Source organism: Ursus arctos, unplaced genomic scaffold (assembly GCF_023065955.2).
Source record: "Ursus arctos isolate Adak ecotype North America unplaced genomic scaffold, UrsArc2.0 scaffold_30, whole genome shotgun sequence".
Lineage (NCBI taxonomy): Eukaryota > Metazoa > Chordata > Mammalia > Carnivora > Ursidae > Ursus > Ursus arctos.
Genome location: NW_026622986.1, coordinates 24,270,046 through 24,297,268, shown reverse-complemented (window position 1 = coordinate 24,297,268; position 27,223 = coordinate 24,270,046). Strand labels below are relative to the sequence as shown.

Sequence of the window (27,223 nt, the reverse complement as noted above, 5' to 3'; positions counted from 1 at the left end):
ATTCACCAGTAAGAAACGTGTGAGTGTGGTGCGTGACTTCCTGCCTTCTTCCCTTCAAATCCCCATCCCCCTCTCTGCTAGGTGTTCCGACAAACAACATGACTCTGGTCACACAGCACCGCCGGGCACCTCCTGTCCACCTCCTCACTCTCCGTTCTGCTGCACGTTCTGACCACAGCAGAGCAGTCAGGAATTTGTCTCTGGCCTCTATGGTAACCCACCCAGGGAGCACCTTTAAAGAGGACAGAAGAGGAGACCACGCTTAATGCCACCGAAAATCATCCTCTTCAGGAAACACAGAGCGTAACTTCTTCTCTGCTCATCCTGCTCTTCGAAACATCAGGGGAACATCTCTGAATTCCAAGGCATCATCATGGTCTGATTCTGTAAGCTCATCTCTCTGTGCTGAGGTTCTTGGTTAGTCCTATCATTTCTTCTCTGAATTGGTTTCTACATATCTGACTGTTCTTTACCTTGTAAGCTCCCAGGGGATGAGACAGTGCCTATTTTCCTTATGATACCATCCAAAATATGGACCATGACCGTGACATTGAATAAAGCCATCCATTGATGAAACAGATAAACACAATAATTAACATAACTTTAGGGTCCAACTGGAAGAACCATTTCTCAAGACATTTGGAGGAGGTCACCGTGTATTTAGTTATCCATCTGGACAGAAGACTAAGGGAATTATATTTCTGAGGAAATACTTTTTAAATGACCCTCCTCGGTGGTCATCTCAGCCAACAGGCTTCCTGCCCTAAAATGTCCACTGAGATAAATCTGAGTCTGTAGATATAGTTGTAAAGTTCTAAGGTCCCAGGTAATTTGGCTTTGGGTGCAATGAACATTCTTCTCTTTTCTTTCTCCTTTAAGTTTACAGAACATGAGGGTTTAAGATTAAGACATGTGTGCTTTTCCAGATTGCTATGTCAAAGACAGCTGGCTCAGTGCTCATCAAACCCAGGCCATAACAGCTCATGGCATACAGTTTCCTGGCTCACCCAGGGGAAGGAGGGGCAGGAAGACTTAGGAGCAGTCACCCATGTTTTATGGTGACTGAGATCAGGAAGTAGCAGACACTACCACCAGAGCAATGGCTCAGGTCCCAGTTGGCACGTGCAGAGCCAGCTCTGACTCCCTCTGGAAACACCCAGTCGGAGTGCGACTCTAGCCTTCCAAGCCAGAAACAGAGAAACAGCCTCATGAAGCATTCACTTCCCAGGTGAGAAGCCACCCAGGCAGCGCACCAGGGTGTCCCTACACAAATGACGGTGAGAGGCCTGCTGCATTCCCTCAGGACGGCTGTGGTGGGCAGCTCTACACACTCTATTGCTTTTATGCCTCACAACTGCCCTTCGAAGAAAGAATCATTATCTACTTTCCTTTTCTTTTACTTACTTTCCTAACCAAAAAAAAAAAAAGATTTCGATTCCCAGCCTTAAGGAGTCAAAAACACTGTTACAAACTGAATTGTGTCTCCCAAATCCATATGTTCAAGTCTTCACACTCAATGTGACTGCCTTTAAAAAGGTCATTAAGGTTAAATGTGACCATAAGGGTGAGGCCTTAATGCAGTAGGATCAGGGTCCTTATAAGAAGAGGAAGGGACACCAAGGAAGCTCTCACACAGAAAAGGCCATGGGAGGAAACAAAAATATGGCCAACTGCAAGCCAAGGAGACCTCAGGGGAAACCAACCCTGCCTCCAGAGCTGTGAAGAAATCAATTCCTGTTGTTTAAACCACCCAGTCTGTGGGTATTTCATTATGGAGGCCTGAGCAATCAAGAGAGGCACACAGTTAAAGAGTGGTCTGATGTCCAAGTTCATGCTTGGGGGCAGTAGAGACTTCATAAGCTAACTCTGGTCTTGTTTCAACAATCTCGGAACAGGCCTTCAGATTTTGGATGCCTGCCTCATTAACTATTATTGTATAACAAAGGATTTGTTTTGATCCCGATTCCTGATAGGTAGACTCTATATCCTTGGATTTCCCCAGTAGGGGAGTGTCTTTGATCCTCACAAGCCCCTGAATCACACCTGACTTCATGCTAATGAGATGACTCAGATTGGGGTTGGTCACCCCCAGCAACCAATCACGTGATTAGAGGGCTGGGGCTCTGCATGGCATGCTATCAGCCCAACCTACAACCTCTAGAGACGGCGTCCAATCACATGGCCAATGATTCAGTCAACTACGTTTATCTAACTGTTGGTGGGAATGTAAAGCCACTATGGAAAAGCATGGAGGTGCCTCAAAAAATTAAAAACTGAACTACCATTTGATCCAGCAATCCCATTTCTGAGTACATATCCGAAGGAAATGAAAACAGGGTATTAAGGAGATACTTGTGCTCCCATATTTATGGCAGCAGTATTTACAACAGCTGAGACATGGAAACAACCTAAGTGTCAGTCGATGGAAAAATGGATAAAGAAGATGTGATGTATATACACACACAACACACACATAATGGAATACTATTCTGTTTTGAAAATGAAGGAAATCCTGCCATTTGCAACAATGTGGATGGATCTTGAGGGTATTATGCTCAGTGAGATAAGCCAGACAGGGAAAGACAAATTTGTATGTTCTCACTTTCATGGAGAGTCTAAAAAAGCCAAACTCATAGAAAGAGGAAGTAGAATAGTGGTTAACAGAAGCTGGAGGGTAGGGGAACTGGGGAGATATTGTTAAGGGGTACTAACTTGCAACTAAAAGATAAGTAAGTTCTGGGCATGGTGACTATAGTAAAAAAAAGACATGGCAATTACGTGAAATGATAGAAGAGTTAGGGAACACTACAGTGGTAAGCACACTGCAATATATAAATGCATCAAATCAACATCTTGTATACCTTAGACTTACACAATGTTATATATCAATTATATTTCACTAAAAAAAAAAAGCCTATATAATGAAACCCTAATAAAATCTCTGTAGGCTGAGGCTTGGTGGAGCTTCCTGGTTGGTGAACACATTGATGCACCAGGAGGGCAATGCATCTCTGGGGAGAGGGCACGAAGATCTGCATTCGGGACCCTTCCAGACCTCACCCTTTGTCTCTCTTCACTGGTGGGTCTGGGTTTATATTCTTTATGATAAAACTGTATAACCATAAATATCATGCTTTAATGAGTTTTGTGAGTCATTCTAATGAATTATCAAACTGGGGGTCATGAGAACTCCCAAAGTTATAGCCAGTTGGTCAGAAGTGCAGGGGGCGTGGGGATCCTTGAACTTGCAGCTGGCCTCTGCAGGGAGGGTCATCTAATTGGGAACGTGTGCAGTCTGCACTGAGTCCCCGTGCTTAGTGCCAGAGCCGCAATGCAGCATAGCACCCATCCACTCTCACCCACTCCCTCCGCACGTGGAGCCATATCACCTTGTGATTTCGCAACTAAAGGCTTTGTCAGTTACAGACTGGCTGTTATTATGCAGCAGAGCATGTGAAGACAGAGGTGTTGGGAGGCCAAGGAACAACTAAGCCCAAAGCTGGCTGAATTTTAGGAAATTAAATGATTATCCCAAGAATAATCATTGGTGAGTCTGTGCCCCATTCTTACATTCCTCTTTCTCTTTTTTGGAGTATCATCTAGTTCACACACTTGGATTCACTGAAAAATAGTTTGGTTGTTCCTTCTGTCACAAATAAATGAGGACAGAGGTCACAAATTGAAGAAAGGAGAAGTTTTCATCTGATAGCTATTCATCTATTTGTTCACCTGTTCAACATTGTTCAACTTTTTGGTGACAGCAGTTACCATTCACTGGGCACCCACGACTAGGGTACTTGGCTCCATTATCTGTACTACTCATCACAGTCTCCTGCAGGGTAGTTACTATAATTCCTATTTTAGCAACAACAAAGCTGAAGTTCATAAAGGTAAATATTTCCCAAGGCCACATACCATCTACATGGGAGAAGAGAGCCAGGATTCAAACCTGGATCTGATTTTGGCCTAAGTGTGAGCTTTTATCATATCAATGGCTCCTAAGCCCCAGTACATCTGTCCGTAGGTCAGTGGCACAACAAGGAAAATACGACTAATAGATGTAAATTTTTGTACACTTAAATGTATCCTATTTAAGAACTGTTTTTTATTGTTTTCCTATTCATTTGGTGTGTTTCTCTTTTTTATTATACAAATGAAGATAAAAGCAGTCTGCAATATTTTTTAATACACTTAACTTGGCAAAAAACAGACTTTCCAGTCCTACCTTCCCTTTCTTTAAATTTTCTGGTCCCTTAAATGCCAAAGTCTGGGAACTACTGCATCACAGTGGGCCTAGCTGTGAACCACAGAGGAAAGCTCCAGAAAGATGAGCCTCAATGCTACTGCCTGAATACACACAAGCTCCAGAGCCTGACCACATTGGCTCACATTCTGGCTCCGTTCGGGGTGGAGCCTGAGAAGTGGCATTTCTAGCATGTTCTTGACTGAGGCTGATGCTGCCCATCCAGGACCCCACTGTGAGAATCACTGAGTTAAGCCAATTACATTAATCCTACCTCCTTTGTCAGTGACTGGGCCAGACAGGGCAACAGGAACCAACTATGGTCTGGGGTGGAGCTGGGACATGAGGGATGGGGAAGGCCATCTGGGAAGGTTTTTTCCCCAAGAGAAAAAGAATGAGAAGAGCAACTCCCTTTCCTGCTTTCCCACATTGCTCTGTGAAGATGTGGCAGCAGCCAGCCCATGACCAGTCTAAGTGTGGCTGGGAAGGACGCAAGTCAAGGGGAATGCAGATTTTCCTTAGAATCGACAGCGTTTGATTTCACTGTGCTCAAACAACGTGAAGCTGAATGGAGACATCAGTATTTCTCTTCACGCTTCGGAGTACAGTTCGGTGAGGGCACTGCTGTTGAATGTAGGGTTCCATAGCAGAGCTACTCCCCAAGATTTACGTGTTGTGTGGGTATATGTATGCACGCATTTGAGAGAGCCAACTGAATGCTGAAGGCGTTCTGATATCACAGTATTCACTAGTATATATATCATTTTATTAATCTCCAAAAGGCGGGTGAGAAGGCGGCGGTCTCCCCATACCTCTCTGGCTCTTGCAGATATGTAGTGAAATAACGCAGAGAACTGAGGTCAGCTGCAGGACCACTGCAGTTCACACAGGCCTTTGTAGGAATGCAATGACACCTTCTGTTAGTTTATAAATCACAAACCCTATTAGAAGGAAGGAAGGAAGGCTAACGTAAAGGAAGCCTGACAGGATTTTTACGGTCCCGACATATGGCCCACTTCAATGTTGTAATATATCCTAGACTCTACCAACACTTTAAAATGTAAGGATCATTGTCTGGATCTATTGCCGCCCTCAAAGGGCTCTGCATGGGATGTTAAAATCTTCTTCCCTTTAAGAATAAAATTTTGACCGGTTTTGAACTGGCTGTCAGGCCTTTCGGGAGCCATGAGGTTCTCCTGGGTTTCATCGAAGGCTGCAAGGATCCAGCAGGCTTGGCGAGGCATGTGTTCTTCTGAGCCTCAGTTGCACTGAACACATCTAAATGCCCCAAATCGTCCACCCCACTGTGCACTACAAAATCTGGCTAGCAGGCCACAACCTCTGTAAAGGATCCAACCCCTAATGGGAAACATGACTTCACATGTGAACTTGAGAGCAGTTGAGTTCGTGAGTAATGGGCTGGGAAACCAATCACTAACTTGTCTACAAGGGAAAGAATTTGCCTTTGGTCCTAGCTTCCCACATATCACAGCCAATATGATCCATTTGTATATAATTGTGCGCTAGTGTCACTCTGACATAAAGCAGTAAGGATAGGGTCACTCATTATCTACTGGGCTGCAACCATCAAAAACATTTTTTTTCTATTTTCTCTCCAAGAATGGTAAGTGATTAGCATAGCATGCTTTGACATACTTGGAGGTCAAAACCAAATTCACTGATGTAGATGGTTATGAGTATTCTACATGAATACACGTCCATACGTATCCTGCCTGTCCTCATGTGACCTTGTCATGAGTTACAGATGACATTGGGAGGATTAGCATTGCTAACCAGTGTCTATGAAAACACTAGGGGATGATGTGTAGGGAAGCCCGGAAGGTGAAGCAGTGAAGACATTTGAGAGTCAACCCATCACGGTCACGTGAATTTACACGAAATCCACAAATACACCATAAAGCCCTGCACAGGGTCATAATGAAGACCAAATTATTAGGAGTGATAGCACAGGAAATCATGCAGCATGTGCCCCAAAAGGCAGAGGTAGTTTACGTTCCCATTCTATAGATGAGGCAGCAGAGGCACCTGGCTTGTCCAGATTATCAGAGCTACTAAGTGGTCTGGCCTGGGCACCTGATGCCAGGCTAAGACTGCCTATGAGGTTCCAGGAAGTCTGCTGAGCACGTTCCATGTTCGAATCTATGAATCCTCACCACAACACTAGGATGCCAGTGGTGTCCATTTACAGATAAAATTACAGCAGGAAGACTGGAGGCCGTTATCCTTCCCGGGTTACAGGTAAAGAAACCGAAGTTCAAAGAGGTTGCTTAATTGGCCAAGGTGATGGAGCTACTGAGATTTGGAGTTAGGAACCCCGTGGCTCTGGCCAATTTTGAATTCTGGTCCGGTTTTGAAGCCAGGCCGTCTGGCTCCACAGCCTGCGCTCTCAGGGTGCTGAAGTCGGCCTTACTCTGGAGTCACACGGCCTGACTTTGAATCAGGTCTCTATTCTTCACTAGCTGGGCCACTCTGAATGAGTTACTTAACTTCTCTGTGCCTAAATGTCTTCACCTGCAAAATGGGAAGAGTGACAGTTTCCACCTTCTAGAGTTGTGGAGGTGATTATCAGCTGATGATTTAGCACCCAGGAAGCACTTAGACCAGAGTCTGGTACAGAAAGAAGTGCTCAATTAGCTAATGCGATGATTAATCACTACGTTATAAAGTCTCTCATAGCATTTAAAAGATGGCTTACGTAATTAAAATTTGATTTACACTTAACTGTTCAGGAATGCATGCATTTGCATAAAGCAAGGCATACTTATATTTTCTGTCATCTGCTTTCTATCTAGAATCGTAAGTTCCAAGCCCCGAGGGGTCTACAGAGACCCCTCAGGTGAACTGCTGTAAGAGGCGGTGGATGGCAGGTGGGATTCAGACCTCCTCCATTTACATGTACTGGACAGAGGATTCTACACGTAAGAGAAGTTGGAGAACCACTGGTTTCAAGGACTACTGTGGGGTCACGTGGTTGCTTCCGTCTGGGATTATGGGTACAAGTCCCCACAGTTGTAAAATGCAGGACACCAGCTCTTCTGGGCTGAGGCTGGCGACTACAACCCCCTAGGGCACACCCAGAGAGGACACAGTGAGGGGCAACACTACTCTTCATGTCTTCAATTACTGCTCTTGTAAGAAGGATGAGTCAGATTATGGAGGGACGGGAGAGTCCAACAGAGGAACTCAAACAGAATGAACTACTGACAGCTTCTGGGCAGAGACATGTCACACAGCAGTCATTTTGGAAGAATAATCTGAGTGTGTTGTACAGGACCAACTGGAATGGCCAAAGCATGGAATTACGGAGGTCGGTGATGAGGCTGCTGTAGGACTCCAAGCAAACAGCGGTGACAATGTCAAAGCCAGGTGGTGGTGACTGTCTATCTAAGGGTCATGAGAACTGCAGAAAGAAAAAGACCTGGTTATACTTCAGGATAGGGATGGAATGAGCCTTAAGTCAAAATAGGAGCTTGGTTGCCTTGGGAGAGTGGTGGGCTCACATTCAAAGAAGGTGCAAGAAGAACGTGATGTGGGCTTGACGAGGGTGGGGGCGTGTGTGGGCTGGGGGTGTGGAGCACGAGCTGCCACCTAGGTTGCCACTTACATATACCCAGCAGGCAGCTGAGGTGTGTGACTGGGGCTTTGGCGAGGTTTGGAAATCTCCCGTGTTGCTTTGACAGCAAATTGTTAGTTCTTTGCTGGACTTAGTGAGGGAACAGGAAAGCAGAGAGCATGAAGGGCTATGGGGAAGGAAGAGTGGGAGAGTCGGAGGAAAGTATACAGCAGCTGAGATTTTCCCCGACTTTTCGATTCCTTGCTCCGCCACCCCTGGCTGCCTGACAACTCTGTATTTCTCAGGAGAGCTGTTTCCCTTCTTCCTTCCATCTTCGGGCGGGGTGGGACCAGGAGCAGCAGGGCTGCGAGAATGAACAGATCTCCCTCCTTACAAAGGAGGACGGGGTGCGGTTGGCACAGCTGCGCGCAGGACACGGCCCAACCACAGGAGGGAGGTGGAGAGAACACGCAGCCCATTTCAGGAAGACGAACCACCCCACCCCTGGATTTGTAAGAAGTCTTACAGCCTGAATAATTTCTCCCCTCTAGACATAACCTCTTGCCCCAAAGGGAGGCTCTCAGATCTGCAGCGTCCGCTGGTAGACCAACAACTGAGATTTACCAAGTGAGCAAGTATCTGAATGGAGCAATGTGCCAAACGCCAATCTATGAGTTACGGATAAAAAACAAAAAACACCCGGATCTGCTAATTCCCAGATTCCTGTGACGCCATCCCTTCCAGATGGCCCCCTTTTCTCTCCAGAGCCGTACTCTTCTTAGGGGTGTGCGCACGTATGTGTGTCTTTCCCCTGGAAACACAACTACTCCCATTTTGCTGAACTGCATTGTGCGTTACATTTGTTATAATCTCCCCCCCCCCACCTTTCTTATCCCTCTTGAGCAGAGCGACAAAAAACTAGGAGCCCGTGGTTTACAGCCATCTCCTGAGATTCCTTTATCTGCCAACACTCCTACTGGGAGACTATGGAGAATATGTGGAAATGATTTTTGTCAAGGGATCAAAGAAAAAAAAATAACTCAGCAGGGACACCAAAGCGAAAACAACATCAACTTTCTGGAGGGTCTTTCCTGGAAGGCCTGGAGCTGCACCGCCTCCCTCTTCCTTTCCTCATTCTCCATCCCATGTGGTGTGTGAACCGTATGAAATTGTCCCTTCTGTAGGACAAAGTTGGCCCCAAATTGGCCAATTCAAATGGTTCCAGCTAATACATTTTCAAACTGGTTAAAATTAATATCCAGGGAGAATGGGGGTGGGGCGGTGTTCGGAGGGAGGGTCAGGTGGGGGAGGGGAGGGAAGAAGGGGTTGTTGCTTGGCAACCAGAGCGTGGACCGCCCCCCCCTTAGCCCCAGACAGCCTCTTCCCCTTACTATGCGCCCGGATGAGCTGTCTGGTCCAGGAGCTGTGTGCGCTTGTGTGTTGGGGGCGGGGGTCCCTCGATGATTGCATCAATCTGCTACATCCTGACACTCCTCCCTCCATCACTGCCCCACAGGGAGACTGAGATTCTCTTTTGTTCTCAACCAGAGCACAGCTCACCAATTTCTCCATCACAGCCCTTGCTGGCGAAGGGAGATGTACGGGTCCCTCCCTCCTTGCCAAGAGGGAGCCTCGTTAGCTGCTTGTGTCACCCAAGGCTATGCATTATGGACTATTTCTCATTCTGCCATGCCACTAAATAAACGCTGGATTACATGTAGAATTTTCCTTGTGTTATCTGCCTCTAATCTACACCTTAACATTGATTTGCTTTGTCATGTGCCTTTAAAATATTAAATATTACCAGCCGCCTCCAGGGGCCGCAAAGACATCTGTTTGACTCATTTGAGGAAGGACCCAGCTTTGCAAAGGGGAGCCTTGGAAATGATGATGGCAATTGTGGTGAAGTTTGAGGTCGGCCCAAAGCAGGGCTGCCTGACACCCTTCTGGCTCTTGTTTTCTGAGGTGCCCTGGTGGCCTGGGAGGTCCCGGGCAGAAGGTTTCTCACACCGAGGCCCTCAGTCTGCACATGGCTCCCCATTCCTGGCTGACACTGTCCCTCCTGGTGACTTCAGACCAGACAGGAGCAGATGGCAGACCCGGTTCACGCTTCGCCGGATGGGCCAGCAAGCAGAGTCACCACCCTTCCCAGTTGAGCAGATAGGGAATCAGCTCTGTTTTTTCTTTTTTCTTGGCAGCACGTGCTTTGGGGAAATTCCTGGTTTACTTGGTAGAAAACAGTCCCTTGCATCTTCTTTTTTTTTTTTTTTTTTTTCATTATTTTTTACAGAAGAACATCCTTAGCCACGGAAGCAGCTGAGGATGGTGTGAGGGTGCGTGTGCATGTGGGGGTGTGCACACATAGAGAGAACCCGAGTCTGTTCATTTATTCTAGTACCATTATTAGAGGACCAGACTTTTTATAGTTTGTTTTCTTTTTTAAGCCCATTTTAGGCCAGAATATCTACTTTGCCCTCCATGCTGCTTGACTCAGGGACCACAGTAACTTCCTGAACCTCTAAGTGGGAGTATCACCAGCACGGTGGTCAGACAGAGAAAAACGATCAGAAGGTTTCATCTGCTGCGGCTTGTTTCTTCCACACCCGATGCCCCGAGGCAGACACCTGATGTGGAAATCCTTCACCACGTGTGCACATGTTCAGATCGTCACCAGACAGATGAGGAACTTAGCTCAAAGAAATGAAATGACCTGGGTAAGCCCATCATTGGTTCTAGACTTAAGATGGGGGTCAAAGCCTTTAATTCCAGTCACTTCTGCTGCTGGTGCTGGGGGCCAGTACAGCGGCCACGTTACAGGTGAATTCTCCCATGTCCCGGGTCTGTATTATATATACTTGTTACACTGCAGTACCGAGAGGTCAGGATATACCCTGTGTTCAAGCTGTATTATACTACTACTACCACTGTGTGACCTCTAGCGAATTACTTGACCTTCCTGAATTTCTGTTTCCTCATCTGAATTAGCACCGGCTTTACACAGTCAACATAAAAATTAGATAAGATACACCCCAGCGACACTCTATGAGGAACTATATAAAATGTGGTCATTCTTGCGGAGGACATCCAGCATTAAATCTGGGTAACTGGATTGTGTCCACAATCTCTTCTCTTGTTTAAATGATCTTCTCTCTATCCTTTAGAGATAGCTGCCCAACAGAAACACAATGTCAGCCGCAAATGTGAACTCAATATGAAATAAGATGCTTTCAGTAGTCCTATTAAACAAGGGGCAATTAATTTCAAGGACCTATTTTCTTTAACCTAATTATTATACCCCAAACACTTCATTTTCAACATGGAATCATCAATATAAAAATTGTTAATAAGATGTTTTACTTTTTGTTTTCATAGGAAACCTTCAGAATTGGGTGTGTATTTTATACTTCGGGTTGGTGTGGACTGCCCACATTTCAAACGTTGCCACTGCATGACACAGTCCAGTTCTAGAGCCTTCCTGATGTTTCTGTCCCACTGGCTTTCTCAGAATTAGGGATACCGTGTCATTACAACACTAACCTAGCTACGATCTCTCGTTCTCCAGGAAAAAAGCCGAAGTTTGCTCCATTTCTCAGAATCACAGGGCACTCTGTTCCTCTATTTTTAACAGAAGTGGATGATGATAAAAGGGCTGCCAATGGCCACTGAGAGACTGGGTCAGACCTGGTGGTCCGAGGATGCTGGTGACATGATGGGGCAGCTTCCTGAACAAAACAAAAAGTGGGGTTCGTTGCAGCAGTCTTGGGGGTGGAGAGGATTCTGGGAAAGAATTCCTGCCAGCAGAGCATCACATCTCCTCATCTACAGGGCTGGGGCAAACCCTGGAAACAAGGAGAAGGCACACGTCTGTTTTTCTTGTGCCGGCCTGTCTTCCTGTGAGGGAGGATACCACGTAATGTCATAAGCCTCAAAAGAACCTAATAAGGAAGGGCCAACACCTCAGCCATTCCAATCAAGTGAAAATCTATTCTATTTTTAAGAAATTCAAGAGAAAGAGTCTGGGATCTTCCTTATTAACTGCTTCCAGGACTCCATCTACTGACCCTCACTGTCAGGAAATTCTTCTTGGTCTTATTTAAATTATTCTCACTAAGGCTAACACACATTTCCCTTTCGTGGCTTTCAAAATGCTCACCTAAATACGTGGGGGGAAAATGGAGAAACTAATTTTAAAGGAATAACCATATGAAGATAAGACTTGAGAATTTTACTTTACTACAAAACATTCACAACACCCTCTTAGCTGGCTATAGAAGCATCAGGAAGAGGTTGACAGAGAGACATGCATGATGGCAGCCTCTCGCATCCTGATGCAGGCTTTTTCGAGGACATTTCTGACCGGCTGAAACAATTTTGGGTGACAAGGCAAATGACACTGTCTCCAGGCTGGATGGGAGGGTGATGGGGCTGGAACCTGCTGCACAGAGATGACCGAGGTTGGTGGCTTCGTTTTGTTGCTGAAAGCTCACATCATCATTCTCACTGACCTTAAGTGGAATTTAAGGACTTATGGAGTCACATGGTAATGTTGTGGGTACCGGAGACCTGGCTGTGGATTTCGAGATGAACCTTTCAAATATTAAACCCTAATATGTGCACTCTTGACCTTTGCCCTTTGCCCTGTAAGGGTAATGTGGGATTTACCCAGGGCAATCAGGGATTTGGAAGCACAGATTCTGCTCGGTAATCTCAAAGGGCTTTATAAGAAGTATTATATGTTGGGATTATGGCCCTTTTGCTCTATAACCCGAAGAAGGGAAATGCTACAGTCATAGGGGTCAGGTCTACACCACTGTAGGAAATGATGTCTATGGGTGTCTGGTTACCAGAAGCCTTCTGGTGGGAGGGAATCCTTGTTAGTTGCTGATTCCAAGTCACCCTGCTCTTCTTTCATGTGTCAGAGTTTTGTGAGGTGTAGCCTTCGATGCATCTCTTACCCTAACAGCGGCTGAAAAACTAAACCTCCCACCTCTGCCACTATTTCTAATGTCAGCCCCTCTTGTGTAAACCCACTTGCTCCTCTGGGGGAGAAAGACACTTCCTCCAAACCTGCCTCTCCGTCTCACAAACCTTGACGGGTCAACACCCACCCCGCCCCATCTCCACAACTCCAGATCACAGGACTAAGGGCGTTTCTTCATCTCAGACTTTTTACAAATACTCTGAAATTGTTTTTCAGAGCAACGACCGCAAAACGTCCTGCACTTAATATACTTTGGAGACTGAAGGATCAGTGAATCTGCAAGGTTGTTACTCTACGGACTTACGGTATAAAAAGAGAAGTATGGGATCCAAATGCTTTGTTCTCCGAAAAACCTAGCGTGGGTCCAAATGAACTTGAGAAGAGTGGTTCCCTTTAGAAAGGACTTTGTCAAAAGAACATAATCCGGGACAAGAGAACTTTGTAGAGGAGAAAGAAAAGTCATATTTAACTTGGTGTTTGTCCAATGGTTTTAACCTTGCTCCTCTATGTTTTGCTGAAGTCCGCTTTATAATCACGCCGAACGGAGTTTAGAAGTGTTCCTTTTTTTATCTATAGTTTTTTTGTGCGAAACTAAATCCCCTGCCAAGCAATTGGTTCTACGACAAAAAGTCCTTTGGGGAAATAATACCAAGGCATTTTAGGATTAGCCCGTTCTTTCATTCCACAAGGATTTGTTTAGTGACATTTGTGCCAGGCATTGGGCTGGGTGCTGGGGATACACAGGGATCACGACGCAGACCCTGCCCTCAAACCACTGGTGGCTCTGGGCAATAGAGTACAGAGGCAGGGACAGTGAGCGGTAACAGTGAGTCGTGACAGTGCCGTGAAAGATGAAGGCGACCCGTGGGGGAGGTGGCACAGGGAGGGCCAAGAACTTGGGGGGAAGTGCCCTCTAAGCTGTGAACTGGAGGCTTAGCAGAAAGCAGCCAGGCACAGGAGTGCGGGTTCTAGAAAGAGGGAGTAACACGTGATGTGTGTTCCGAAGGGGGTGGGAAGAGTAGGACTTCTCTCACTTGTCCTAATTCAACATCTTCTGCATTGTGAAGGACTGAGGATGAGCCTTCCAAAGCTGCACACAGCGGTAACTAAATATCTTTTCTGTGATTCAAGTTCACTTTCAATGCCCTGGTTCACATCTTCCCGAGACAGGCTGGCCAACAGACCATAACTTCACTACCACTTGAGGTCCCATTTCCTATTTCAGAGAGTGGTTGCTTTCTAAGCCTCTAAGTGTTGATATATATATATTTTTAAAAAGCATCTAAAAAACACTGGACCACTCTCCTATAAACTCTTCATGCTGTTTCTTAACCACTGAAAGCTCCAAATGCTTTGTCAGTAATTTTGCCAACGGAAGAGATCTTGCTCACTCTACAGTTCCTGTCTCTGCCTCTCCTCACCCCCCAAATCCAAACCACAAGTTTGACTCTTAATAAGACCGTAAGTCTTAGAATCTAGCCTAATAAGGACATAATCCAAAACATGGAAGAACTCTGTACCCATGGGTAAATTAATGACAGCGTTTACTGGTAATAGTGGAAAAACTGTTAAACAAACAAAAGCCTTAAATGTGCCCAAATGAGTGAATGATTAGATAAAAATGGCATATCCGTTTTTGGAATTTATGCTGATATTAACAAAGATGAACTTACAGTAACTTGGAAAATGCCAATGAAAGACAATGTTAGGTGGAAAAATAAATTACACACATTACAATTACAACCACTTAAGAAATAGAAATCTGAAAAATGCGGGAAAGAAATTTGCTGAAATGAGACTAGTAGGTAAATGAGTGGGCTGTGATTATGAGCTTTTTCCTACTTTCTGTTTCTTACGTTGCCTTTATAATTTAAATCTAATTTAAAGTATTAACTCTTTTATAGTTAACAATTCGAACATTTTCAAATCCAAGCAGGGGATGTGAGATAATAGTATTTCTACGCAAATCTTCCCATTGCAGCAGTATCATCCCCGCCCCGCCTCCCCCCCCCCCCCCCCCCAGTGAATGAGCATGCAGGTGTCATTTCAATCTACTGATGACCTACAGAGTCTTTGGCAAAATGTTCTGGATAATGAGGAGCCTGCTCTAAGAATATAAGGGACTATAAGGGACATTTGAGAATTTCAAGCAAATACAGCTCCAAAAGTTGGAGTTGAACAACAGATTTGGAATTAAGTTCTTTAAATCAAGTTGAGCAACTCTGTGATTCTTTAGGGCTCTAGGTATAATGATGATTTCTTTTGAGAGTAAGCCGAACGAGGCCAGGATCTATGATTCTAATACTGCTCTGACTTCTCTGACTCTGATGGGTGGGTGCAAAGTTTGTAGATGGATTGACTGATTTCCTACGTATCCACGGACACGTAGATGTTCAAGAGTGATGCAACATGGACACATGGGATAGGGGCTATTCGGCCCTTGGAGGGGAGACAGAGCAAAGAGACTGCCTCTCTTTCCCCACACCTATGAAAGATTCACTTGGAAACAGCCTATGGTTTTCCCTTCTCGGAGCAGGGAAGATGACCACATCAGTTCTAGCTGCAGCAAGAGTCATTTACATTATATTCTAGTTAACTCCTGCAAGTAGACATCGCTAATGGCAGTTGTGGAATTTCCTTTCCTAGAGATTTACAACAATAGGTTAGATATACATCTGGCCTTGAATGCCATAAGCGTGGTGTACAAAGAAACAGAATGAACAAAAATAGCAATCGCACACACAAAAATACCATGGTGTGCCGCCCTTCTCTCCTAGATTCTACCAGATACAGATTTAAAAACCGTTTATATCCTGCCCCACCCGTCAGCTGAATCGAAGTCCCAACCACATCAGCCTCAGAAGAAACTTAGAACGTTGGCCAAAAGTCAGTTACCTGTACTAGGAGTTCCAGCTTCCTGTCATCAAGAAGATGTACTTGACATCGACGGCCCTCCGTCATCTAGGAAGAAAGATAAACGATGGTCACTGACAGTCCTATAGCCTGATGCACGGGGAATGCACCCCCTGGGCCAGGTGCCACCAGGCATCGTCCCCCGGGCAAATGTCCCCCGGGGATATGGAGCTATACAATACCAAGAGGTGGCAGGACTGGTTCGTTCGTTCTTTCCTTCCTTCCTTCAAAAATATTTATGGAACACCTTTCTGTGCCAGGCACCATGCCAGGAGCTGGGCATACAGCCACAAGGTCCATGCCCGCATGGAGCTTACATTCTTACAGGTGAGATAGAAAATAAATTAGCAAATACATTTATAACCTAATACTAGGTGGTGATAAGTGTTCCATGCGTTAATCATTCTTTCATTCAATAATTTCATCACCACACATTAGGGACAGATTACAGTATCCGGACTCCGCCACCTTGTCCCCCTTACTGAGCACCCAGAAGCAGACGAGCACCCTTCTGGCAATTGCATCTGATTTCTGTGAAGTGTCTTTCTCCGCACTATTTCTGTGTTAATCGATTATTACCTAGTCCCGGTGATAGAGGAACCCAGGAGCTAAATGCTCACAGCTAAACCTGACCCCTCACCCTTGCGCCTTGCGCTATGCACACCGCTGGCAGTGTAAGAGAGAGAGCACCCAGACAGGCACCATCGGGTCTCGGCCCCACCAGGTCTTGGCCCCGCCGGGTCTTCGCTGCAGGGCTTTCGACAAGTGTCCATTCATCTCTGCAGCCCGGTCTCCTATACAAAAGTGAGTGGGCTGAGCCCAGGGGAGTGCAGCTGAAATATTTAATCGCTGGCTTTCTCGAAGCATAGCATTTGCTGGAGCCCTGGCGACATGCTCAAAGGAAATCCGTTGAAGAATGAACCTTCCCATCGATGTCAGCTGGACACCATTCTAGCTAAAACTTGTCTCGCTGCACTCCAGATAGCTTCCCTGAGTCTGATCTCAAGCTAGTGTCCTGACAACTTATCTCCTACACATACCGTAGACTTAAATAACCCCAGGGGCACGGATGATAGTAAAGTAGAGTCAAATAATCAGGAAATTTCCATCCGTGAGTGATGGGTTTTGAGTATTTATTACTTATGTTTTTAATATAAGGTACTTCCCTCTAAATTTATAGAATTTAATTTTAATAATGGTTACATTTTACCACTGGCACACAGAATTCCCAAAAACGTACCAATGGGCTCTCACAACAGGTAAGAGCTTGCTTCAACACCACTTTCTGGACCAGAAGACCCAGAAGTTTCCATCCAGCCCTCGTATTTTTCTATGACTCCATAGCCCCCACTGAAACCATCTTCTTTTTGCCTAGCTAGCAGCCACTTTATGCAGATCAAAGGGAGGGAAGCACGTGGGCAGATCCTGGCCTCATCTCCATGCACAGCCATCACAGTCCCTTCTCATGAGCGCTTTCTCCACGAACGATGTAATAGAGAGCATCTTCTCTTCCCCTTCAACAGGGATTATCCTCTAACCATCAGCATGCCCAAAGCTGGCATGGACTCCTGTGGGAAAATTCTCTTATTCCTTCCTCAGAAGAAGCCAACCCCTCCAACTACCATCAAGTCAGATTTCCCTAGTTATGGGATCTTAACCAAAACAGCACACCCTGCTTGGATGGGGCCAAAATAAAGTCTCTTGAATCTGAGTTATAAGAATGACTCAGCAGTCCCCAGCTTGGAGAAAAAGCACCAAGAGAAGTTTTACATACTCATAGGCACTCCGACAGAGGTTAAAATAGAGTAAAAACCAAGGAAACTTTCAGTCCAAAGGTCTGCCATTTGTACATAAGAGCCGAAGCTGGTGGCCGGGGACATGAGACGGGTCTACGAGAAGTCCTTATTCATTCTTTGGACTCTTAACTTTAGGTGTGACCTGCCTTAAAAGGAGAAAGGGCTCAAATCCCATTAGAATCCACCAACTTTTCACATAAAAGGCATCCTAGCTGACTGACTTCATTTAAAAAATCCATTAGCTTCAAAAAATAAACAAGTGGAGGGGCGCCTGGGTGGCACAGCGGTTAAGCGTCTGCCTTCGGCTCAGAGCATGATCCCGGCATTATGGGATCAAGCCCCACATCAGGCTCCTCTGCTATGAGCCTGCTTCTTCCTCTCCCACTCCCCCTGCTTGTGTTCCCTCTCTCTCTGGATGTCTCTATCTCTATCGAATAAATAAAATAAAATCTTAAAAAAAAATAAAAAATAAATAAAAAAAAATAAACAAGTGGGACGACGTCATAATAAAAAGTTCCTGCACAGCAAAGGAAACCATCAACAAAATGGAAAGCAACCTATTAAATGGAAGACAATACTTGCCAATTACATATCTGATAAAGGGTTAATATCTAAAAGATACAAAGAACTCAGATGACTCAACAGCAAAACCCCACACCATCCTATTATACAATGGGCAGAGGATCTGAATAGATGTTTCTCCAAAGAAGACATACAGACGGCGAACAGACACATGAGGAGATGCTCGACATCACTCATCACCAGGGAAATGCAAATCAAAACTACAGTGAGCTATCAACCTCGTATGTGTTACAATGGCTGTTACCAAAAAGACAAGAAATAACACGTGTTGAGAAGTATGTGGAGAAGAGGGGAGCCTCACGCACTGCTGGTGGGAATGTACATTAGGGCAGCCCTTGTGGAAAACAGTATGGAGGGTCCTCAAAAAATTAAAAAAAGAGCCACCATTTGACCCAGTAATTCCACTTCTGGGTATTTATCCAAAGAAGACACTCATTCAAAAAAATAAATGTACCCCCATTTTCACAGCAGCATTCTGTACAACAGATAAGACATAGAAGCAGCGTAAGCGTCCAAGGGTGGATAAACGGATAAACAGTATGTGGTGTATACACACACACACACACACACACACACACACACACAGTGGAATATTATTCAGCTATGAGAAAGAAGGAAATCTTGCCATTCGTGACAAAATGGTTGGACCCAGGGGGCATTTTGCTAAGTGAAATTAAGCCAAAGAAAGACAAATATCTCATAGGTGGAATCTAAACAAACAAACAAAACACCAAATTCGTGGATACAGAGCACAGATTGGTCGTTGTCAGAGCTGGGGGGTCAGGGGGTCGAGGGAAACTGGTGAAGGGGGTCCAAGTTCAAAAGGTACAAATTTCCACCGTTACCATAGTGGAAGTTCAAGGAAGAAAAGCGCTACAACTGTCCAGCATATTATTTTGAAATCCCTTTAAAGACATTTATTACAGGTTTCAGAAAATTCTCTGAACGGTGGGGAAAGAGGAGAATTAAAAAAAAAAAATGCTGCTGGTTCTTAGCATCTTTAGAACACAAAGTTTTGAGCTTCCTTTTATCGTAAAAGGCTAAGGATATAAACACGTTCTTGACTTATCTATATTCTAATAAATTTGACAAAAAAAGAGGGAAATTGGTATCGCCAAGATACTACTATATCCAGCGAAGTTTTAATTGCATAATAAAGAGGTGGTATATCATTTTCCCAACATATTTCAAAGCCCACAACGTATGACTTGACACTGAGTTCATACCCATACCTAGGAGTTTACTGTGAGGCTCTCATTTTCATCTGAAAAATAAAATCCTCATTCCATTAAATAATCTCACCTTATCTGCTCAGCAGGTGAAGGAATTAACTACGCATCAAGATGTTAAGATCTACTCAAAGTTTTCCAAATTCATTCTTCTCTTCCAAGAAGCCTCGACTTTCAGTCCCGGGGAATTTACTTCTAAGCACGCTCCCTGTTTGAACGGAATTTCTAAGCTGCCTCCCTTTGGGGAAGGCAAAATGTCCCTGAAAAAAGGCAGCCCAGAGAAGTGCGTCCAAACAGAAACTCAACTTTGAATCATCATGTTTTTGAAAGTACGCCTTTCTTTGGACGGCAGTGCTGTGGTGGTTTTTTTTCTCCAAGGGGGGAGAGGGGAATGGTCTGTCATTCCAGACTGAAGGAAGACTGGAGTTTCCTGTTCTCATCAGTCCAGAAAAGGTTTACCATTCTGGGTGTGTACCGGGAAAGAGTGGACATCTGTAGCTTTGTCTGGCTTTCCAGGCATATTGAAATTTTCTTTTGAATGCTAACAATTGTAAAATAATACGGCCTTGCTTGTTTTCATTTTCAGCTCTCAGGCACAATTGCAACGTTGGCAACCCCCTCAGAGGAAATCCTTTTGGAGAACAAGGCTTCTGGTAGATGTCAGCTGGCGACCACTCCAACATAAATCGTCCCACTACAATACAATCCCATACCAAGCAGAGGCCTGCCAAAGGCACTGTGATTCTACAGGATACATAGCAAAGTGTTATTTTGGAAGTGAGGTGTCCACCCCATCGATCCAACTTTGCTGTTAAGATACACACGGAATCAGGAAGACTATTCATAAACAGAGAAATGCATTTATGATACTAGCTTAAGGGAGCATAGCAGAATATGACACGCTATGTGTCCTATCAAGGCAGCCAATAAAATTATCATGCACTTGGACAGGAATTGGGAGGCAAAAATAAAAAAGTTGATGTGCTAGGGGAGTAGGCTTATGGGCAGAGCTCCCTCCCATCCCATCCAAATATTACTTAATGGTTTGGTTTTTTTTTTTTTTTCAGTTAAAAAAATGTAAAAATAGAAACTTTATCTAGAAAAATGAATGACAGGTGTTTGAGGTCAGCCATAGGAAATGGATCCAGAGAAGCTTTGTTCCCAAAGAATTTGTTTTAGATTGCCTATGTTTTTAATGTATCAAATCAAATTAATTAGTTTATAAATGAGAATTACAGTTGTCACACAGGTCAGAATACTGGAGATAGAAGGTCTGATACATTCTCTCCCTGCAGGTGGAATTAATGGGGAGACAACTGCGATCAGAAGTTGCTCAGGGAGCACAGAACCTGAAAAGGGGGGGCATTTATAAATATTTATATCTGAGGGCATCCTTCTCCACTATCCTGATATATTCCTGCTGGTGGAAGGAACCACTGTCCCAATGTGGCAGGGGCGTTCCCCCTCCAGGGCATTAGTAAAAAACAAATAATAACTACCCAGCAATGACAAACACCCACAAATGGGATTTGCAGATGTTTTACATGAAGAAGGGCAGGCTACCAAGTTCAGCATGAGCAAACACGTTTTATTTGGAACATTTGCTCTTCAAATTCAAATCTAAGTAAACCCCATTTTAATATGCTTTCTGTTATCACTCTTTTCTCTACATAGCACCTCTCCCTCCCTCCCTCTCCCTTTCTCTGTCTCTGTCTCTCTCTCCTGCTCTCTGAGCCACTGCTTGGATGTCCTCCCTCTCCTGTTACTTGTCTTTTGCCAAGTAAGTTACACACTGTGGTATACACCCCTAGTTCCACTGTGGATGACATTTTCGCTGAAATCTAATGCAGTCGTACAAATGACTACAGGGTCACTGATTCTGAGCTTAGCAACACACATGGCTTTCAAAAATAAAAACTAAAAAATATTTCATCAGCACGTTACTATTATATTTCCTGAGGCACATTTATACAGAGACGGTTATCCCTGAGGCACCGGGGAGTGGGGTGAGGCAGGGTGGACACTGGAAAGGGAGGCAGTGTTCACAGACCACAAATACACCGTTGAACACAGCTTTGAACACGCCCACTTGGTTCGTCTCCGTGCATAGTAAGTTACTGTGTTGTGACTCATACATTTTAGAGACGGTAACTTTCTGAGACAGTAAAATAAGAAATATTAAAGCCTCACTAGGATTGTAGAATGGAAAGAATGAAAATTTTCAAAACATGCTTTATTTAGAAAAGTTATTCATACTACCCCCCACCCCCCACAAACCCTGAAATCTTATCCTTTAAAACTCTACCATCAAATAGAAAATTCAGATTTCAAAAGCACCCAAGTCCAGGTCCAAACACAGAGCCACGCTTCCCCTCCTGGCCTGGTCCGTTAAACCACGGAGGATCCCAAGGCAGCCTGATGGCCGGATGTGCTATGGCAGCACCTCACAATCCGCCCTTTGACCTGGGCCATTCTGCAGCTCAGAAGGAAATTCCAGAAACATGACTACAACTTCCCAGTGCAACTCACTGTTGGAGCTTCTGCTCTCGGGGTCACCTCAACATGTGACTGACATTCCTCTCTCCACTCCAGTTTCCTCTCAGACTAATGAAGGCCCAATGACCCAGCGAAGGTACCAGAAAGCCACAGGCTCACGAAATCTCAATAATCATAAACCTATCACACCCAGGAGATGAATGAATACAATACTTTCACAGTGGCCTCAAGAAATGAACTCACAGTAAATACACAGAAAGGACTTCGGGCAAATTAAAATTTACTGAAAATATGCATCCATTTGCTGCTGCTCACATTTAACTTGTACCATGGAGATGCCAGACAGAATAAATTATTAAAATGTAACTTTTTAAAAAAGATTTTATTTACTTGACACAGAGAGATCAGGAGCAGGGGTAAGGGGCAGAGGGAGAAGCAGGCTCCCTGCTGAGCAAGGAGCCTGACACCGGACTCGATCCTCGGGCCCTGGGATCATGACCTGAGCCAAAGGCAGACGCTTCACCGACTAAGCCTCCCAGGCGCCCCATAATGTAATACTATAACATTGTAACAGGCATGGGGCGCCTCTGCCCATAATCTTTAAAGGTTAAAGGTATTTTGCCCACTTTTATTATAATTTTCTCCCTATTTAAGCCTAACCTTTTTTGTCTTTAAGTGACAGCCTATTAAAATAACACCATAGGGGAAGGAGACAAGCGGTGCTAGACACCAGAAGTCCCATTCAGGGAGAATGACCTTGTCCACACCTCTGTCAAGACCATGAGTCTCCTGGATTTAAAGGAAGGACACACACAGGCATGTCCTTGAGGTTCTTGGCTGCTGAATACAGTTGCAACTTATCAAACCCAGATGAAAGTGATTAAGTGAATGGCTCCGTTAGAAACAAATTCACGTGGCAATTCGACAGATTATAAAAGTTGAAAAAGCCTTGTATTCTCCAAAGCTCAACCTTCCACAAGTTTGCATCTGACGAGGTCACAAGCGGGGCTAGTGCTTTACCACAGGATCTTTGGAAACCACGTTTCGGGGCCGTGGTTGCTCAGATCCCACCTACCTTCAGCACAAGGAACCGGGGCTTTCTCCGACAATGCAGGGAGAGAAGTCATGGTGTCATGGGTGCCCTCAGGACTCGGGGGGCCGCACAGGGCCACTGCTCTGGGGTGAACCTGCCGCCCAGAAGACCACTGCCGTGTGTGATCAAGCCACAGGTCCTGTAGGACAATCCATCTTAATCTCCCCAGATGGTACTGCAGGGCAGAGGGTCAAGAAACACTAACAGTCTCTGGGCCTGAAGTTAGAAGACAAGGAACGGACCCAGACGGGCAAGTGGTGAGGACAGCCAGGGAGCCCCAGTGATGGGCTTGGCGATACCAGTGCAGAGGAACTGTGTGTGACCCAGCGCTAAGCTCCGGGCTACGGAGGAGGAAGGGAGGAAGGGTATTCTTTCCGCCTTCCAACAAGACATTGCAATTCGAGGACAAGCTATTGATGTGGAGGTGGGACAGGTCCGTCGCAGATGTGGAAAGACAAGGTGGAGTCGGTGCCACCCAGGGCCACAGTGGGACAGGCCATCGTTGTCCTCTGAGGCCAACCACTCTGAGTACACGGTCAAGAGGACCCAGACGCCGGGAGGTCCAAACGCACGGGCTCTGCAGACTGGCTGTGCACCACGGACATGAACTTAAGTGCACGAAGCGTCCGATCTGGAAGGCACAGAGCTTTCTGCATTTCCTTCCAACTAGCTGGACGCCTAGAGAGCAGTAACTGGATTGCCCCACTTGGGTTCTGCTAGAGCATTTCTGCAGACAGGCTTTCCTTTCTCTCCAGGTATGAACATCCCCCCACCACACACACACCTGCGCCCTTCTGCCGCCCACATGTTCTGGGTCTGCAACGGAGTCCCTGAAGACGCAGAGGGACTTCATCCTCTCGACAGGGAGGAGGAGAGCATTTGCAATACCCCATCGGGCCTCATTCCCTCGTCACGGAGACGATCACGGTGCCACCCCCGGGGGCTGCTGTGAGGAGCAAAGGTTGATGCAGGTGAACAGTGTGGATCTCTGCTTGGTGCACAGGAGGCTCTCAATCAATATTACCTTTAGAAGTTTCCAGTCAGGGAATTCAAGGCTCCTCCAAGCAGGAGTGTCAGAAAGGCAGCACACAGTGTACCTCCCCCCCCAGCCCCAAATCCAGGATGGCCCCAGGTGAGGCTGAGGCTTTCCATCCACTCACACAAGATTTTTTGCTCTGTGGCAGGGTGGGTGGGGAGGCTGGTGTGGACAGACTTCATCTGGGTGGCTGTCACCTGAGCAAGCACCAGGCCTTCATGGAGCAGGGCTCTCTGGGGACCTGGCCATACACAGACGGGGCACTTCATCCAGATAGGGGGCCTGGACAGCCAGTCCTTCTCCCCAGCAGCAGAGGCTCCCAGAGTCATCCTGTGTGAGCTGGCAATCACCAACAGAGAGCGGATATACGGAACACGGAGGAGGCCTAAGAAAGGAGGCTGAGGAAAGTCAGCGCATGACACGTAGGTCAGTGCTGGCCAGACAGCAGACACTGCCAGACCACAGTCCGCAATGTTAGTGGAAGAGACGAAAGCTCTTGCTCCTGTTTCTCTAGGCGGGTTCTGTTGTTCTTACTCACACGCTGTTTGCAGCACAGGTGTCCGTGTAGACATCCTTTAAAGGCGGCTGAATGAGGGATAAACCCCGATGAAGCCTAACATGCAAAGAAGCAGCAAGAACCTATGTACCCAGCTAACCTCCCACCGTGCCCCTTAAATCGGACACATGCGAGAGAACGACAGATGTTCTCCGTCATGTGGAGTTCTGGACCTGGTATCTTAGTGGCAGAGTCCCGGGGTGGAAAGAAGATGCTTTTTCTAAAGGAAAAGGCAAATATCTACTCTGTCTTTGGCTTGGATGACTGTACTTGGAATTTTTATAGTAGGAAAGGAGGATGGAGTAGTCAGACAGGGGAAACAGTTTTTAAAAATCCAGGGGAAAAAAAAAGGTGGACCCTATGGACCTAAAAGAATATTGTTCTTATGAGACGGAGACTTTACAAGTAAAAATTTCATAACCTAACAAAAATAAAATTGAACAAGAGAGTGAAGAGTGAGATATCCAAGGCACACAGTTATTTGCACAGAGAACTCCCAAAGGAGACGAGACTTTGGTGTAATACATGCAACATGTCAAGGGTGCACAGCACGTTATATGTACTCTGTGCAAATACGAGGAATGTTTTCAGTGCATCACAGACTGACGGAAGGAGCTGGAAAACCAAAGCTGACATGCAAAATAAGGAAAGTTTAAGAACAATCAAAAAACCTTTAAAGATAGGTTCAAGCAAGATGAGAGAGGAAAGGAATGTTTTCACTGTCTGGGGCCAATCGATTTTTGTTAAAAGACGAACTGCTGAACTACTCAGTTTTGGGTTGGTTTCACTCTTCGGAAGCAAGAAGGGAAATGGTGGGGCTAGCTACTACACTATAAACTAACTGCACCTCCTTCCCCCAAATAAATTCCTCCTAGGGTTCATAAAGTGAAGATTAGAAACAGGTAATTATTGGGGCACCTGGGCGGCTCAGTCAGTTAAGTGTCTGCCTTCGGTTCAGGTCATGATCCTGGAGTCTTGGAATCAAGCCCCACATTGGGCTCCCTGCTCAGTGGGGAGCCTCCTTCTCCCTCTGCCTCTGCTCCTCCCCTGCTTGTGATCGTGCAGGTGCTCGCTCTCTCTCTCTCTGTTAAATGAATAAATACAGTCTTAAAAAAAATAAGTAATTATTTATTAGGGCTTTCTAAGCATGAAAGCAATGGATGAATCCAAAGGGGAAAATGTACACACAGGACTACCTTAAAAATACTTCAATTAAAAAAAAAATAATTTTACTTCACAAACACCTGAACAAAAAGAAAAAGCAACTGCAAATTTTGGGGGGAGGGTGATAACACCTACAATGAGGGGTTAATGTATTAAAGATAAAATTACCTGGTTAGTACATAATTACAAATTAATTTGCAGGTTACGAATACCCTACAGGAATAAAATTACACTGCAAATGACTAAAAAGCTCCTTTGGCTGGATAATTTTTCTAGAGAAGAGATATATCTCTGTCTCCGGTACTCTAGAGAATAAGTAATCTGGTGACCGACCCATCCTAATGAAATAAGGGGGGGAGGCTACAGGGTGATATATAATAATGTCCGCCATAGTGTGTACTCATTCAGCAAGTGTTTATGGTATAGTATTATGTGCAGGGCATCTTATTAGATATATAATGATGAACATGGTTTTGTTCCTATGTTTAATGAGCTTCTATATCCCACAGAGAAGATACTATTGTTAACAGACCATTACAGGGTAATCTGTGTGACAACAGGGAGGGTATGAGATGTTCTGGGCAGAGGGTGGGAGGGACCATAACTCACACCTGGGGGACTGGTCAATACTCAGGTGAGGAAGTGGTATGTGAATAACAGGACATCTGGCAGAGGCAGCCTGATGTAAGAAGGTCGGGATGGGAGGGGGGAACTAGGCATGTTCTGGAAACATTGATTGTGCAGAAGAGATGGGAGCAGAGAGTGGTGGGATGGAGCAGGAGTGGTGAGAAAACCAGCCAGAGAACCCTATTTATGGTGAGAAGAGGGCCATATATTCAATGGCCTGAGGGTGGTGCACTCCCTGATGAAATAGGAGCCACAGAACATCGTTTTCTTTTTCTTTTTTTAAAGATTTTATTTATTTGAGAGGAGACAGAGAGAGCATGAGCAGGGGGGGAAGGGCAGAGGGAGAGCGAGAAGCAGACTCCCCGCTGGGCACAGAGCCTGATGCAGGGCTCCATCCCAGGACCCCGGGATCATGACCTAAGCCAAAGTTAGATGTTTAACCGACTGAACCACCCAGGCGTCCCTGAACATCATTTTCAAATCAATTTCATCCTAACTGCAGAAATGAGGGCAGTCTGGAAAGAGCGTTCTAAGTACAATTGTTGAAGCTCAGTGTCTAAGAAGATACACATGCACTTGGAAAAGCGTAAGGAAATACTAAATATAAGCTGTCTTTCTCAATATCTGCGTTACCCCCAACGACTTATAACCAAACGAAGAAAGTGTGCTGACCAAATGTACAGTTGACAGGGAGGTTTAGATGGTAGCTTCAAAATTTAACAGCTGGGATCATATTATTTATAGTTCGGGGTCCTATTCTTAGTTCACATGCTAGAAGCATAACTTCCTGAATAATGGAATTAAGAAGCCTCCCACACTCCACCACAGTTAAACCATTTCTGGAAATCTGTGTTCGTTCTGGGCACCATATTTTACACAGGAAATGAAAGAAAGTGGAGCAAGGCAAAGAAGAGTAATCAGACTGGGTAAAGA

The 27,223-nt window shown here is 45.3% G+C and overlaps 1 protein-coding gene across 10 annotated transcripts in view; it reads right to left on the bottom strand.

Annotated features, from left to right (window-relative positions):
- Positions 1-27,223, bottom strand: part of FRMD4A (FERM domain containing 4A) — a 592,045-nt gene that overhangs the window by 171,567 nt on the left and 393,255 nt on the right. For 9 of the 10 annotated variants that reach the window (XM_057304597.1, XM_057304598.1, XM_026479048.4 and 6 more), the window contains exon 2: positions 15,694-15,759. In XM_057304597.1, the coding sequence (XP_057160580.1) occupies positions 15,694-15,759 (66 nt within the window). Of the gene's footprint in view, positions 1-15,693; positions 15,760-19,391; positions 20,344-27,223 lie in introns of those variants that run through there. The other variant, XM_044392198.3, reaches the window with a different exon arrangement.